Source organism: Gekko japonicus, unplaced genomic scaffold (genome assembly GCF_001447785.1).
Source record: "Gekko japonicus isolate JY-2015 unplaced genomic scaffold, Gekko_japonicus_V1.1 scaffold1324, whole genome shotgun sequence".
NCBI classification, from domain to species: domain Eukaryota; kingdom Metazoa; phylum Chordata; class Lepidosauria; order Squamata; family Gekkonidae; genus Gekko; species Gekko japonicus.
Window position 1 is genome coordinate 212778 of NW_015167577.1, and position 17441 is coordinate 230218.

The following is a 17441-nucleotide window of genomic DNA, read 5'->3' on the forward strand; positions in this document are numbered from 1 at the left end:
AGAGGGAAAAAATGCATTTAGCTTCTCAGCCATTTCCCTGTCATTCTTCAGTACTCCTTTTACCCCTTGATCATCAAAGGGCCCCACTGCCTCCCTGGCTCGTTTCCTGCTTCTAATGTATTTAAAGAAAGTTTTATTGTTGGTCTTTATGCTTTTTTGCAATGTGTTCCTCATATTCCCTTTTTGCCTGCCTGATCACAGACTTGCATTTTATTGACCACAGCCTGTGTTCCCTTTTATCAGCCTCACTGAGACTAGCTTTCCACTGCTTAAAGGAATCCACTATACCTATTTGTGCCTTTCCTAACCTGCGGTATATATTTTTTCTGAGCTTCTAGGATTGTAGTTTTAAATAGTCTCCACGCTTCCCCAGTGTTTTTCACCTTTTCTACTTTTCCTTTCAGTTTCTTCCTCACATGTCCCCTCATATCAGAGAAGTTACCCCTTTTAAAGTTAAAAGTGGTTGTGTCAGTCTTTTTGGGCAACTCCCTATTTATACAAATGTTGAACTCATTAACATTATGTCCACTGTTCCCAAGCAGTGCAATCACTTTTACATCTCTCACCAGGTCTTTGGCATTACTTAGGACCAAATCTAGGATCGCCTCTCCCCTGGTATGTTCTGTGACCATCTGCTCCAAAGCACAGTCATTGAGAGTGTCTAGAAACTTAATCTCTTTTTCACGACTTCAACTCATATTGACCCACAATGTGTGGCTAGTTAAAATAACCTATTACGACAGTTATTTCATCTAGCCGCTATCTTTAATTCATCCATCATTTTATAATCCTTCTCTATCTTTTGATCTGGTGGGCGATCACCAACTCCCAGTGTTAAGCTTCCTTTTAGGTCCATTATTTTGACCCATAGAATTTCCAGAAGTGAATCCAATTCTCTTACCTTCTCAGCCTTACTGGACTGAATACCCTCTCTGATATACAGAGCCACCCCACCTCCAACCCTTCCCCCCATCCTTCCTATTTAATTTATAATGAGGAATCACCGTATCTCACTGATTTTTCTCATCCCACCAAATTTCTGAAATGCCCACAGTGTCTATCCCCCCCCCCCAACACCAAGTATTCCAACTCCCAGATTTTTCCTCGGACACTTCTAGCATTTGTATATAATCTATAATATCCCAGGCATGTTAGGCCTGCAACCTTCCTCCTGCTGTCTCGAGACCTTGCCAAGCAGTCAACATCATTAGCCACAGTGGACAATTCTAATCCATTTCCTTGTAGAAAAGTAACACCTATCCTTTTATCTCTTTGAGATGAACCTGTCGGCTTTCCCCCAATATTCAGTTTAAAAACTGCTTTGCCACCTTTTTGATTTTAAGCGCCAGCAGCCTGGTTCCTTCTTGGGACAAGTGGAGACCGTCTCGCCTGTACAGCTCCCTCTTGTTCCAAAAAGCATCCCAGTGCCTAGCAAACTTGAACCCTTCCTCACTGCACCATCGTCTCATCCACACATTGAAACTCCTGATCTGTGCCTGTCTCTCTGGCTCTGCGTGTGGAACAGGTAGCACTTCTGAGAAGGCTACCTTGGAGGTCCTGGCCAAGAGTCTCTAGCCTAGCAGCCTAAATTTTTCCTCACAACTGCATTTCCCCACAACATTGGTGCCAACATGTACCACGACCACTGGTTCCTCGCCACCATTGTGTACTAGCCTATCTAGAACACGCATAATGTACGCTACCTTTGCACCAGGCAGGCAAGTCACCATATGGTCAGTACACGGGTTTTCCACCCAGCTGTCTACCTGCCTAAGGATTGAATCACCAACTACAAAGAGCCCCCTTCCCTCTCTGCCCAGGGATGCTTCCTCAGTGCGAAAGATGCAAAAATCACAGGGAGAGGCTAAGCTGCTTCTCCCTACCTGCTTGAGTGGCAAACAAAAAAGAGACAATATGCATCTGGGGCATACAAAGCTCCCATCACTTGTGTGGAGAAAAGTCCTTGTGTTCTTTCCCAACAAATTCAATGACTGTCATCTGTAGATTGAGCCTTAGCCACTACACCAAAGAGGTTGTTGTCATGGTTTCTCACCTTTAGTTCCAGAGCTTTGTTATTTCAAGCTGATGAATACACAGACCCTGGGAAATATCTTGTATATATTCAGTGTTTATACACAGTGGCATGGTTGAAAGTATGGTTTTTCATTGTGGTTGAAAGTATGGTTTTGCTTTAATTCCTCTCCCATCTTTTCACATAGAGGATGAATAACAAACTATGACCTGCTTTTTCTCTCCAAACTAGGATCCCGAACTCTGGTTTAAACCTGGTTTGGAAAGAAGAGGACAAAGTATAGTTTGTGGAACTTTGATTCGCCAGTAAGAGAAAATATTACCTTTACAACAGAAGAAGGAAGAGGGAGCATATAAATGAACAGAAGAAGGAAGAGAGAGCATATAAATCCAAGCATCACTGAAACTCATTCAGCTAATCTCAAACTTTGCCAATTATCAACAAAGCAATCTTTAGTACTGAGAATCACACTTTGCTTTGTCATAGATCTGATTACACAAAACAGAAGATTGAAACATAGAAATTTTTCTTTCTGAGCTTCTGTATTAAAGACAAAATGAAAATATTTTCAGCTGAGAATTCAGTAATAAATTCTTTGCAAATACTCAGTATGCCTAGGGAGCAAATAGGTAAAGAAAGCTAAACTCTCAGCTGTGGGTCTGTGCTAACACTCAATATTGTCTCTTAATGTTTGTATAAATTATTATTAAAGGTCAGAAAATAAATTTGAGTTCACCTTTGAGAAAACAATAGCTGATTTGATTGATGTGACTGTTTTCATAAGGCAAGTACACACTCTGAAAGGTAATCAGAGATATTTAATTTCTTTACTCATTGATTATTCATGTCTCTCATGCATACAAGTATAATTGCCAGAGTGGTGGACATTAGGCAGGAATACACTCAGCTCTCACTGTCATAAAAATGACTTGTGGATCATATCACTAGAGAGCAAAGCGTGTTCACAGGGGATCAGTTATGTTTGTTTCAAAGTGTAAAAAGAAAAACCTTATTGCTCCAATACAATCAAGTTCAAATTTATCCTACTAGTGCTCAGGTAGGAGTAAAGTTGCAAGTATATTGAAGGGCCAGTACTTAAATGTCATGTCTCGGTCGTCAATATTATAAAGCAGAAGACAACTTATGCAGAAGTGCTTCAGAAGAATAATGGTCCTCAAGTACCCTTACCAAGACTTGAATATATTCGCTCTTATGCATGTGAACTGTATTTTAATAGTGACAGGGGTGAATTCAGAACTGGGGAAAGTTAAGAATATGAAATAAATTGGGAGGCAGAAGAGACTACAAATCTCACGCTCTCAGAAGGAAATTTCATCTATTTATTGAAACCATTTATATGCTGCCTTTTCAAAAGCCTGCTCAATGCAGCCCACAAGATAAGATGTACCAACAAAAATATAAAATAATTCAAATTAACAACCATTAAAAATGAACCAAAAAAAAAACCCCGAACCAATAATACACAGAAGCATAAAAGAGGTACAGCAACAGTAGCTACACTGAGTTTGGAGCCAGGGAGAAGTTGTCTTTAGTGGGCTGATTTTAGCAGACCTGTGCAAGTTTTCATCTCAGAAGTGAAACACAGTTAATATTTTTACTGCAGATCAGTTTTAATAAAAGCTAGTTTAACCCTTATGTTTGTGTCTCATGTGTTAATTCTGAGGTTTGTGGGCAAACTATCCTCAAAACAGTCCTCAGCTAGAAGCAGATTATAAAAACAATTGAAAAGATTGCACACACTGTTAAGGTTGAATAAAAAAATAAATGTTTTTGTTTGGCACCTTAAAAGAATAGTGTAGGTGCTAGGCAAGCCTCAAGGGGAAGAGCATTCCACATAGATCATACCACCCCTGTGATAAAAAAAAACTGTTTGTGGTCATCACCTGCCTCATCTCTACAAGTAGGGGTACAAAGAATAGTGCTTGAGAGGAGGATCTTGACTGATGATTAATTGAATGGGAGGATGTAATACCCTTGCCTGAAGCCATTTAGGACATTATAGGTAAGAACCAGCACTTTGAATTGTGTCCAGATGCAGGAACAGACAGGCACCAGTACAGATCCTTTATCACAGGGGTGATATGATCCCTGTTTCTGGTCAATAACTTTAGCCTAGCAGCTGGATTCTGGGTGAAGTTCCCAGAGAAAGTCAGCCCTATGTAGAGTAATCTAACTTGGATGCAATCAGAACATGGTCAGGAACATGATTCATAATGATAGATGAAAACTTTTCTATCTATAAAGTTCCTTGTTCAGTGTACACACTTATATCCTGCATGTACATTTGTACATCTGTTTGTAAGAAAAAGCCAAAATGTGTTCATTTTAAAAATGACACCAAGGACCAGGGCTGTAGCTAGTCAGGGGCTATTTGGATGATGCCCCCTCCTGATTTTGCCCTGCCCCTCCCTTCCCATTCTCTTCCCTGCCCCTCCTTTCCCAGTTCCCCTCCCGCAGTCCCCTGTGGCTACTGGCAACGACCATGAGGCCTGTGTGCCTCGTGGTTGGCCAGTCTGGTGGCTGTCTGGGAGGAGGAGAAAGAGAAGGTGGCCAGGCAGGGAAGCGGGTGTCAGAGCAGAAGGCTCTGCCCCTGCCAGCTCATGTTGACTTGGGCAGCCGATGGTTTCTCGCCTGGGGGTTGATGGGACAGTGAGACAGCTGGGCAGCTGGACTCTCTCAACGAGTTGCATGGGGTTCTAGCTCCACAGGACCAGGCTCCACAGGACTGGGGTGGGGGGTGGGGACTTTGCCTCCCTGACCACTGCAATACTTCTCTCCCCGCAGGCCAAGCAGGATCGGCACATCAAAACAGGTCCTATGCCAGCGCAGTTGTTGCTATGATGGGGAGGTCATCTACTGCTCCCCACACTTCAGCTGCTCCAAACTTCGCTGGCGCTGCAGCAAGGGGCCAGTCAAGGCTCTCCAAGAGGCAGCCAGGCTGGGGGGGGGGCAGAGTGTGGACGTGTGGGTGAGCATAGGGAAGGGGTGGGGAGAGAGTGTGTGAGGCTGCAGCAGCCACCACCACAGCAGTCCTTTTCCCTGTTGGCAGGTTGCTAAGTTGTTTCTGGCAATGAGCAGACCTTATGCCATGTAGTCTGACTCTTGGGAGAGGGCAGACTTGTGTGGGTGGAATCCTGTGTGTGTTAGGATCCAACCTAGTGGCTAATTGGTAAAAGCCTGTTTATGATAGAAAGTATTAAAGAAAATTGAAACTACTTTTAAATTAAAATGCCTCAGTCTGGTTTCCTTTTTACCCATCAGGAGACCTGTGCTGCTGATCTGTTCAATGAAATCTACTTGTAAATAAATAAATCTTTGTTGGTAATATATACTTCCTGCCTCAGTGACCTCTATATTCTACTTGTGCACTACAAAACTTACCTCACAGCAGTGAACCCAAAGCCTATATACTCACTACTTTTAGAACACCTATTATAGTTTAAAATAGTTTAAAATACACCTGGTTCCCCCAAAACCATAGGAGGATGTGTGAGTCCCCTCAGTTGATAGAAATGACTTGTCACAGGGACACACTTCCTATTTGTCCCCCCCCCTCCAAGCTTCTGAGAAAGACTTGAGGGTTTATTTTACTGAAAATGGTAGAAAAACAAATGGATTTTAAGGCGAGCTGCAGGAAATTTGTCCATTAATAGATGTTACTGTAGGTATACATAAGAGCAACAAAATCTTTTGCTTGTTTGCTTCTGATAGCCACTTTGGGCATACGAACAAGCCATAAGGAGGAAGAATGAGTGACTCATACTTCCTATATAACAAAATGGCAACTTGTATGTCTCCTCCATAGGGAGTATGCTTGAGTCACTGCTTTGCACTTTATTTCTTGGAGGTGTCTCTCTGTCTCTAAGCTTTTGAAAAATTGATCCACAACCTCTAAATCTGAAAACTCCAAATTGTCAATAAAAGTGGTTCTCCAATAGTTTAAGCCCGTCTTGCTGAACCTCAGTACCTTCAATGAGTCACTAACAAGATTTGTTGGGTTTGGGCAAGGAGGAGGAGGAGGAGATTGGATTTATACTCCACCCTTCACTTGAAGTCTCACAGTGGCTTACAAACTCCTTTCCCTTCCCCTCCCCACAACAGACACCCTGTGAGGTAGGTGGGGCTGAGAGAGCTCTTTCAAGAACTGTCCTTTCAAGGACAGCTCTTGTCAGAACTATGGCTTGCCCAAGGTCATCCAGCAGCTGTAAGTGGAGGAGTGGAGAATCAAACCTGGTTCTCCCAGTTTAGAGTCTGCACACTTAACCACTACACCAAACTGGCTATTTTAGTTTAGTTAGGAATTTAGTTAGCAGCCCCACATTTTGTTTTGGCAGAGGCAAGCTGTGCATGTCATCTCCCAAAATTTAAAACAAAACCCCAAAATAAAGAACATGGGATGAGATTGCTGTCTGGGTTCCCTATTGCATTTCCTATTAACTCCCTCCAGCTCTTCAGAATATGTAAATTGGCACAGCTGTTGAATATAAATAACCATGCCAATCTGTACAATTAATGTATATAGCATACTGAAGTGCAAACAAACTACAATTGGACAGTGGTAAGCACTGACAGCTGCCTTAAAAATCCCTTTCTGCAGTTTCATGGAAAAGGTGATTGACTGGAAATGCTCTGTGGACCTCACTTGCCAGGGTCTAATTGGAAGGGAGGATGCGGTTGCTTGAGAAACAAGCAGAATCAGAGAACAAAAGGCATGCAGACATGCTGTACATTCCATTTCTGCAGCTTGTCTGCAAAGGTGATATACTAGGAGTGCTAGGCTCTTGCCAGGATCCAATTGGTTGGAAGGATACCATTGCCCAGGAAAACAAGGAGAATCAAAGAACAACACAGTAAGCACATGCGCATTCTCCTGCTAGTGTCAGCTATGCTGCCATGATGTTTATGGGCAAGAGTGCATCTGCTTGACCTGTGTACCAACTGTTCCTGCATTCCTGTATATTTGCTTGTCTATGACCTTGCTAGCTCGCTGCCTGTGTAGTGTCTATCCATCTATTACCCGTGGGATAAGTTTCAATTCCCAGCTTTGGCTGTTAACGGCCTGGGACCCCATTCTCCCATGCGCGGGAGTCAGGCCGATTAGCCTAGGAGTGTGGGGTGTGTGTGCGTACGAATACCCTATATCCCATTATGCTTGTAGGGAGTAGCCATTCCTAACAGTGATGATGTTACTGCCTCTATAGCTCTTACATTAAAGTATAACCTTATGTTAAGTGTGTACTCCTGTGTTTGGCTGTGGAACCTGACAGCTAGCTTGGTAAGCACCTGAACTTGAAATGACATGGGTTTTAGGGAAATAAGTAAAATTACACCAAAGGGGACACAAAGTGTTTAACTGAAAAAAATAGAAAAAGTGGGAGAGGGCTTCCAGATCTGGTGTAGCATGCTCTCCCTCTCCTATGCTATGAGCTCTTCCGCCAGGCGTTTGAGTAGGAGCCGCCACGACTGTTACCATCTGTCTACGACTATTACTATCTGTCCTAGCTTTTTATTACCAACTCGCCATGAGCGCTAAAATGGTAGTACAGCATGGAGCTGTGGCCACTAAGGATACCATCCTGATGATGTCATCTGTTCCCTTGTTAGATATTGTGGAGAGCACTTATGCTGTATTGAATGTTTTAAAATGCAGCTTTAATGTTTTATGTATTGGGCATTGGCCCCATCTGTACGCCGCCCTGAGCCCGTTCGTGGGGAGGGCGGGTTATAAATTTAAATAAATAAATAAATAAATAAATAAATAATATGACCCTCAAGCTAAGGGCCAAAGGTCAAGAGTCCTTGGCTCTTACTCTTAGGCTCACAGTTCTGGGCATACCTAGGCTCTAAGAACCTGTAGCAAAGAGGACACAAACAGAGCCAGTTGCTACAAGATGCTATTACAGAATCTTCCCCACTTCTCCTTCCTTCTTCTATGTTTCTTGGCAAAATTTAGAAAGCAGACAGATAATAGTGTCATAAAACGTCAACAGCTTGTACCCATGCATTTACCTACTGGTTATATCAGGGGTGTCAAACATGCAGCCCACAAGCTGGAACCGGCTTTTGCAGGGCTCCCATCTGGTCCACAAGCAACTAGCTCTTGTCTGCTTCCTACTTCCTGTTCCTGCTTCTTTGTTCCTGCATCACAGCTTGCTCTTGCCCAGCTCTCTCCTCTCTTGCTTTCTGTTTTGCAAAGGAGAGGAAAAAAACCAAGCCTTCCTTCTCTCGATTAACTGAGGGCTCCTCCCCTTCCCCCTCCTTTTTTGGGAGGAAAGGGGAGGGAACGAGCCAGAGAGGGAGAAAGAGATGGACTCATGTGCACACACTTCTTCACGGGGGAGGGGGTAAAAGAGCTAGAGAAAGGAAGAGAAAGAGAGAGGGAGAGAGATGTCCCTTTTCAGTTCTAACAGATGAGGGTGGGAGAAACCTAACAGCACAGCTTGCAATCTTTATTAGTGGAAGGGAGCAAGAGTTCAGTAGCACCTTAACAACTAGCAAAATTTGTGGCAGGGCATGAGCTTGCATGAGTCACTGCTTACTTCTTTTTAAATTATTTGTTATTATTTTCTCAAGAAAAAAAGTGGGATATAGAAGGGAAGACGGGGAGAGGGAAAATATGAATGAATTGAATTTATTACAGCGCATAGCCAGCAATATAAAACCATACCTACAAATATTTATCATATAAATAGATTACAATGTCTAAAATATCCAGATGGTAAAACTATTTGTGTAAAATTATACAAGCATTTTAAACTCTAAAACCAGAAATACGGTGTAAAAAAGGACAGAATTTTAGTCTTAAAAAAATAAAGTAATAAGAATAAAAAGATCAATTAGATTAAAAACAAACAGTCCTAACCCAAGTGGCTGCCTGAACACTGATGAGCTTTTACAACCAAACAACAAAATTTCGCTATCTGGTGTAGCGCTATATGATCAGAATTTATAAGCAATTTCTCTATCTTATCCTGATCCGAGGAGCCAACCAAGAGAGGACCAATAAGTTTTGTGCGAGCTTCGTTATATAATGGACATCTTAGGAACACATTCTCCTGGGATTCTATCTCCCCAGACGCACACATGCACAGCCTCTCATTTCGGGGAGTTTTCTTGAATTTGCCCTCAAGAACTGCAGAAGGTAAAGCAGAGCATCTAGCCAGCGTATACGCCCTCCTAAGTTTATTTGACTCCAAAATGGATAAGTATGGGGCTTGAGCAACCATATATTTACTACTGTATGGCGCTAAAAAGGCAGGGGTCGCCTGTACGTCCAGTTGGCGTTCGATGTCTTCAATCCTCTGCCTGAGCACTAGCTTAGCTTGAACACCACCCCTATCCAAAAGCTCTTGGGGGGAAAACCCTAGTAATGTAATTTTCCGAATAGTATGGGTCAGCCATTCAGATTGGTAATCGTCAGTCAGGATTAAGGGCACAAGGCCACATGGGTTTAGGTTTATCTTTAACCAGAGAAAAATAGAGTGCAAGGTGATCTTAGCTTCAACTTTCATCATGCCAGTCTCTAGCCGTACCATTGCATTTGTAACACACCTTGGGACTTGGAGCACTGATCTCAAGAATTTCGATTGAACCAGCTCTAGTGGGGCATAACAAGAAGATGACGCTCCAAGTAGCGTCCCATAGAGCATCTGGGCTAATGTTTTAGCCTTAAAGAGTTTCAGTGCTGCTGGCACAAAATAGCCCCCTGTAGAACGGAAAAACTTGAGTATACCTTGGGCGGATTTCTCACCCGTACATGCTGCTTGCCTGACTATGAGCGAATTTAGAGCCCGACGCTTGGATAATCATGCCAAGGTAACGAAAGTTGGTTACCTGTGTGAGATTCTGGCCATTTACACTCCACTTTCTTAACTTAGGTCTCCTGCCAAAGGCCATCACCTTCGTCTTCTGATAGTTAATAATCAATTTCTGTTCACTACAATAACTGGCAAACCTTTTTAATGCCCTTCTCAGGCCAATTGAGGTTCTAGAAAGAATAACAGCGTCGTCAGCATATAAAAGTATAGGAATAGGGCGCTGGGAGGGAAAATATAGATTCATCAAATTTGTTAAATATTATGAATTGTTACATACAAGTAAAATCAGATATTTTACCAAATGTATTCCATAATTCAAATATAGAAACAATTAATAAAGTATCTATATTACAGAGTTTTGGGTTAGATTCTCTCTTTGAGGAATAAGCAAAAACTCTTCTAAAATTAGCAATAATATATTAACAATAAAAGAGGATACATCTTTACCAGACTGCTTACTTCTTCAGATACAGCTAGAGTATGAGTCCATCTGTCCTTATATCTTGGAGAGTGAAGTGTTTTCAAACCCCAAATGACAACAACAGGCATTGGTAAAGAGAGAAGAAACCTAGGTCTCCATTTAGTTCAGAAGGATACATTTTCTTTATCTTCATTATCAGTTGCAAATTGCAATTCAGCAGTCTTTCTTTCTAATCTTCCTTTGAAATTCCTTTGTAAGAAAACTGCTATTCTTAGGCCCCATTCACACAGAGGATTTGCTGCACTAAAGGCATGAATGTCAGGTGGATTTTCGGGGCGAGATCATACCACAACATCTGGGAAGCGTAGCGCACCTGTGGCATCCTGCCGAAGATGCGCAGTAAAAAAGTACCTTGGAAAGTGCACTAGTATCTGGAAAACTTGGGGCAGGGCAGGCGTCTGATCACGGGAGCGCTAGTATCCCATGGCATCCAGTGCCCGTCCATGTCCCGTCGCAAACCGGATGTTTTTCGTAAGCACATGCGCACAAACACATAACTGAAAGCAGTGCTGCTCTGCAGATCTAATGCGAAATGCTTGCTGCACCGCTTCTTTGTCACGCTCCAGCATCGCTGTGTGATTGCCAGCGAACCGCCTAAGCGCGAAGACTCAGGGGACCGTGTGATCGGGCTACTGAGCTTTATTTTACTCTGGGGCAAACAGCAACGCCTCCCCCCCCCCGCATAATCTGGCCTGTGTGACTGGGGCCTTTGGTCAGCAACTGGATGTCCTGCAAGGTTAAAATGCCCCCCACTGTTTTCTTAATGTTGTGGTTTCTAATAGCAATATAAAGAGTAAGAGTCTAGTAGCACCTTAAAGACTAACAAAATCTGTGGTAAAGTATGAGCTTTCATGAGTCACTGCTCACTTCTTTAAACAGATGAATATGAGTAGCCATGTTAGTCTTTCTGTAGCCATAGAAAAGAACAAGAGTCCAATAGCACCTTAAAGACTAACAAAATTTGTGGCAGAGGATGAGCTTTCGTGAGTCACTGCTTGCTTCTGTAGACTTATTTCCATTTATTTTTTGCATCCTCCTGGACTGACTCCTCCTGGATCAAACTGAGACCTAGGCTTCCTGTGTCATTACCAGTGTCAATAACTCCATGCCAACTACACCTCTGTATATCACACTTAATCCAATCAAGCCTGTTATTGCCATTCAGCATCTGAAATCATCTTTATAACATTTATATCTGTGGTGGCACACATGGCCTGGTCCAACAAAGTGACATTTATGTTAGATCTGACCCTCATAACAATTGAGTTCGACACCTCTGGGTTATATAAATAAAGCATTGTGGTCTGCTGCATTGCGCTCGCCTCTGTAGAGCTGTCGCTTTTTGGTGCTAACGCCACCACTGTTTTTTATTATTATTTTTTCTCCCTCCTCCCTCGATTCATTCCCGCCATGGTCAATCATGTTGTCTACTTTGAGGTAGCCACCGATAACGAGCCTCTTGGGCGCGTCACTTTCGAGTTATTTGCAGACAAAGTTCCAAAGACAGCAGAGAACTTCCGTGCCTTGAACACTGGAGAAAAGGGGTTTGGCTACAAGGGGTCCTGCTTCCACTGAATCATTCCAGGGTTCATGTGCAAGGGTGTGACTTTACTCGCCATAACGGGACAGGTGGCAAATCTATTTACGGTGAGAAGTTTGCTGATGAGAACTTCCTCCTCAAGCACACAGGCCCTGGCATCTTGTCTATGGCAAATGCTGGTCCCAATACAAATGGGTCTCAGTTCTTCATCTGCACTGCCAAGACTGACTGGTTGGATGGGAAACATGTGGTCTTTGGCCATGTGAAAGATGGAATGAACGTTGTGGAAGCAATGGAGCGCTTTGGATCCAGGAACGGCAAGACAAGCAAGAAGATCACCATCTCTGACTGTGGGCAGCTGTCATAAAATTCCTTCCTCTTAACCAATCATTCCTTCTGTAGCTGGGGTTAGCACACCACCTGGAGTGCTTTAGTCCCCTGTAACCCTTGTGCTCCTTACTGCTGCTTTTTTATTGGGTTTCAATTTCTGCTCCCTCACAAGTCCAGCTGGACTGAAGACAAGTTTGTTTGCAAAATGAATAAAACAAGTTAAACCACAAATAAATAAATAAATAAATAAATAAAGTATTGTGTGCAGTTCATTCCTGTGCAGCACAATAGGGATGGGCACAAACTAAATTATAAACTGAATTTCATTATGAACTGGGCTGGTTTGTGCATTTGTGAACTGTGATACATGCACACTGTTTGCGAACCGCCCACAAATCACCATGGTTTTTGTGGTGGTTCATTTGGTTCATAAGAGTGGTTGTTAAATACTGAGTTCCATGAATGATCAGACCCCACTACTACAGGGGTCATGGGTCAGACATGCTGGCACCCAAGGTAATGGTCAGGAGCCCTTTAAAGCCTTGCCACCACTGCTGTGCAACTTGCAACTTACCTCAGAAGGCATTAAAAAGCCTTCTGAGTTCAGTGGTGAGTTGTGCAGCTACCACAGCATACCACAAGTGAGCTCAGAAGGCATTTAAATGCCTTCTAAATTCCCTTGTGAGAGTTGATGTGGTTTCCACAAGGGGGAGCGAAAGGCATTGCTGAACTGGCTTTCATCTATGCGCAAGAGGGTGGAGTGAAAGGGATCACTGAAATGGCTTGCATCTAATAGATGCAAGCCAGTATAGTGATGCCTTTTGCTCCCCCTGCAGAAGCATTTAACGTGAAGCAAGTGAGCTCTGAAGGCATTTAAATGCCTTCTGAGTTCAGTGGTGAGTCCTGCTGCCACTGTGGCAAGCTGCAAATGAACTCAGAAGGAACTTAAAGAGGTGCCATTGCCATAGCTTCTGTGGGGGGGAGGAGTGAAGCCATCGCTGAACTGGCTTGCATCATTATATGCAAGCCTGTTCAGTGATGTCTTTGGTTCCCCCCTCACAGAAGTGGGGGGAGAGAAAGAGATCACTGAATGCATTTTGCTCCCTCCCCCACAGAAGCATTTGATGCGACATGAGTGAGCTCAGAAAGTATTTAAATGTCTTCTGAGTTTGCTTAAAAGTTGTATTGCCGTGGCTTCACTTGCAAGAGTTCACTCACTGAGCTTACTTGTGAGAGCTGCTGCAACTTCCATAGGGGAGGGGGAAAGTGAAAGAAACCGCTGAACTGGCTTGCATCTAATAGATGAGCCATGAACTACCACGAACCTCCATTGTCCCCTGTTGTGCCCAACCCTACAGTACAGTAAAACAGAGTATATTGGTAAAGTTATTCATCTGCCAACAAACTGAAAACAATAATGTCTTTCTTTTTCTTTTTTTAACCTCAGAAACACATTCTGGTGATTTTTTTAAAAAAATATTTTATTAAGAAGCTTCAACAAATAACAATAACAGAATAAATTGCATAAGCAACATTTGAGCCACAGAAAGAGTAAAATACAAAAAGAACATTAAAGAACATTTTTTGATTACATAAGAAAGTTCAGCCATCCAAAACTCTCAGGAGTTTTCTATGCACCACAATCATGTAAATATACTAAGCACAATAAGGAAATATTTATAACTGCAATGAAACCTGTTCACTATAAGAGACCCAAACAACCCTGTGAACCAGATTTAGATCAGAAACATATCCAAGAAAGGTAAGAAGCATTAGCTGGAAGTACATTCTTATCCATCATATACTGAATTAACCAGAACCAAATGGATTCAAAGTGTGAGGACGCAGAGGAAGAATCCCTATTTGAAAGTTAAGTAATATTTGTGATTTTCGCTAGAATGAATTGGTCCCATATTTTATTGTGCCAAGCCTGGCGAGTTGGAGGGGTGATGGATTTCCATAACGATGCTATTGTTCTTGCCGCAGCTAGTAAAATCGAGATGAGCTCTTTGAGAGCTGCTGTTCCAACCATCGCATCCATAAGATTAAGAAGAACCAATTCAGAACTGATGGGCAGGCTGCGTAATCTCATTAATTTGACTGATAACGTCACACCAAACAGGATCTATCTTAGGACATTCCCATCAGCAATGATAGTATGAGCCTGTAAGGTCACAATTTTTTCAGCATAAGGGGCTGTGAGAGAGTTTCATCTTATTTAACTCTTCTGGAGTATAGTACCAGTGGGAGGTTAATTTGAAGAACTGAAGTCGGATGTTAAAACTTTTCATGGAGCTTGCAGGTGAGTTCCAAATTTTTTGCCAGTAAGAGTCTATCAAGCTCATGTTCAGGTCATCTTACCAACGAAGTTGGTGCTTTAATAAAGAATTGTCTTCAATGCTTAATAGAATCTTATGCAACTTGGCCATCAGCCCTTTGAGACCATTGGCATGTGTTACTAAAACATGTTCAAAATCTGATTTTGGATTTTTAAAGACACCTTGATATGATAGAATCTCCATTAAATTCTTTAGTTGTAAATAATGGTGCCAGGGAAGTTGCGTATCCAAGCATAAATCAAAATATGCTTTGTCTTGAATCTTACCCTGCAAGACAAAATCAAATAGCTGAGAAAAGCCCGGAAATCTCCACACTTCAAAGGTTTCTTTCTCTTGAGCGGGTGGAAACCAGGGTGGATTAATTAAAGTGGATAAAGAGGAGATGTCTGGTACTAATCTTTTTCTTCTGCAATCCCATATTTTAATAGCTGCAAAGAGGAAGGTATTATTGTAAAGTGTCTTGGGACGATGATAAGGTAACATCCATGCAATTTCCTGCAAAGTGAAAGATTTCACATATTCTTGCTCCATCTGAACCCAGATTGGTTGGGATTCTTGCTGTTGAATTTAAATCACAGTTACTAGTGCAGCAGTGTGAAGGTAAGTGCGAAGCGATGGGAAGTCCAATCCTCCTAGAGAGGAAGGTTTAGTTAAGATTTTCTGATTAATTCTGGATTTCCCCCCCTCCCATAGGAACGAAGTGAGCCTTCTTTGCCAGAGATGAAGATGCTTCTCAGGAATTTGGATTGGCAGCATTCAGAAAAGAAACAAGAATCTTGGTAAGATGAAACTTTTAATCAGGTGAAGGTGATCCAGAAAAGAAAAATTAAGTGATTCCCAGTCCTTTAATCATAAGCCAATGTCCTCATATAATTTAAGATGATTGTAACGAAAAAGGTCTTTCAAGTTGATCGGGATTTGGATGCCTGCCTCCATGAATCTATAACCCATCTGAAAGGGATTTTTTCCCCAGTTGCATTTGAGTATCAGGTTGAATCCAGACTGGGTATAGTTCAGATTTGGTTGGGCTTATTTGTAGGCCTGAGATCTTCCCAAAGTCAGACAGTATATGTTGGATGTATGGTACAGACTGCATCAGGTTGGAAATATACAGTGTCAAGTCATCAGCATATAAATTAACTTTATGCTCAGTGTTACCTATGATGATACCATTAAATTCCTTGTGTTGCCTTAATTCTTCTGCCAAAGGTTCTATAGCGAGCGCAAAGAGCAGGGGTGAGAGCGGACATCCTTGTCTTGTTCCTCTTGAGGGGTAAAAAGGATAGGAGAAATGTCCATTGATTCTTACTCTTGATGCAGGATTAGTATATAATGACTGAAGAGTGTTTAAAAAAATTGTGCCAAAGCCCCCCCCCCTTTTTTTTTAGTAAAGAAAGCATGTAGGGCACCTACACCGAGTCAAAAGCTTTGGTAAAATCAAGAGCTAAGATTACCAATTCAGCTTTGATTTGGCGACTATGAAGAATAACATTAAGTATCTGTCTTACGTTATCAGCAAGGAGTCTTTTCGGGATAAAACCCATTTGATCTTCTTTATTATATTCTGAGATAAAGGATTTCAATCTGTTGGCTGTTGAATATTTCTGCATCATGATTAAGGAATGCAATCGGACAAAAGGAGGCCGGGTCAGTGAGATCTTTATTACTATTTGGAATAACAACTATGGTGGAGTCCAAGATGGTGGCTTTTCCCCTGTTTGTAAAACAGTATTGCATGTTAATAAAAGACGCTCAGCTAATACAGATTTGAAGCACTTATAAAATTCAGATCGGATACCATCAAAGCCTGAAGTTTTATTGTTTTTCAAGTTTTATTGTTTTTCAAGTTCTTGATAGTGTCCAGAAGTTCCTGCTTGGTAATTCATTTATCCATAAAAGCTGCATGCTCAGCTGAAAGACGATGTGTAAAGTGGGCAGCATTCAAAAAGGAGTCAATATCAGGCACGCTAGGATTATCTGAACAATGACGTTTGTTATAGAAGTCAGCAAACCAATCAGCAATTTGTTTAGATGAGAAATAGAAATCATCATTAGGTTGTTTTATAGACCCAATGAAGGAAGCTTGACATTTTTGTTCACCCTCCTTGACTGCAGGCGGATGTTTTTAGGAGACTTAACCCAATGTTGTTTTTTCAAAAACAGCAGATTCTTTTGTATTTGGGTAATATCCAAAGCTTCAAGTGCTCTAGTTTTCTTTCCTCCCATGCATTTGTATTTCTTTTCTAATTCCGTGATCCATGTCATCAATTCTGATCTAATACAATTTTTTTCCTTCTGTAGATGTGAGGAGATTGTGATCATGGAGCCACGCAGAACTGCTTTCATCGAATCCCAAAGTATCAGAATTGCAGTATCCAGAGAGGTGTTCTCCCTAAAGAAGATCTGGATGTCCGATTCCAGAGTGTCTTGCTGATTCCCTCAATAAATTTTGTGATCCATAGTCCACATGTTATCCTTATTTACGTGTTTGTCTGCTCTCAACACCCCTTCTAACCAGGCATGGTCTGTTAAGTTTCTAGGTTTTATAGATGCTGTATCTATGTATGGGAGTAAAGAGTGTGAGACTAGCAAAAATCAATTCTAGTGAAGACATTGTGTCTAGCAGAAAAGTAGGTGTAGTCTCTGTCCTGAGGGTGTAACTGTCGCCATATATCACAAATTTGATGTTTGACAAAAAGCTTGAATAGTTTTGTATTGCTAGGTTGTTTCCTAGACCTATGAGGATGGAGCCAAGATCTGTCTAGTACATTATTAGAGATGAAATTTAAGTCACCTCCTATGATGCGGTCTCCTTCTTGGAATCTCTTGAGAGAAGAGAGAAGAAAAAACATTATCCAAGAATTTAATTTGATATTGGTTG

The 17441-nt window shown here is 41.9% G+C and overlaps 1 protein-coding gene across 1 annotated transcript; it reads left to right on the plus strand.

The window, feature by feature from the left end:
* The first annotated feature begins 11724 nt into the window (after positions 1–11724).
* Positions 11725–12346, plus strand: LOC107112678 (peptidyl-prolyl cis-trans isomerase A-like). The gene is given in 2 exon segments (XM_015413872.1): positions 11725–11951; positions 11954–12346. Coding segments are annotated over 2 exon segments (495 nt in total). The 5' UTR covers positions 11725–11761; the 3' UTR covers positions 12259–12346.
* The last annotated feature ends 5095 nt before the right edge of the window (positions 12347–17441 follow it).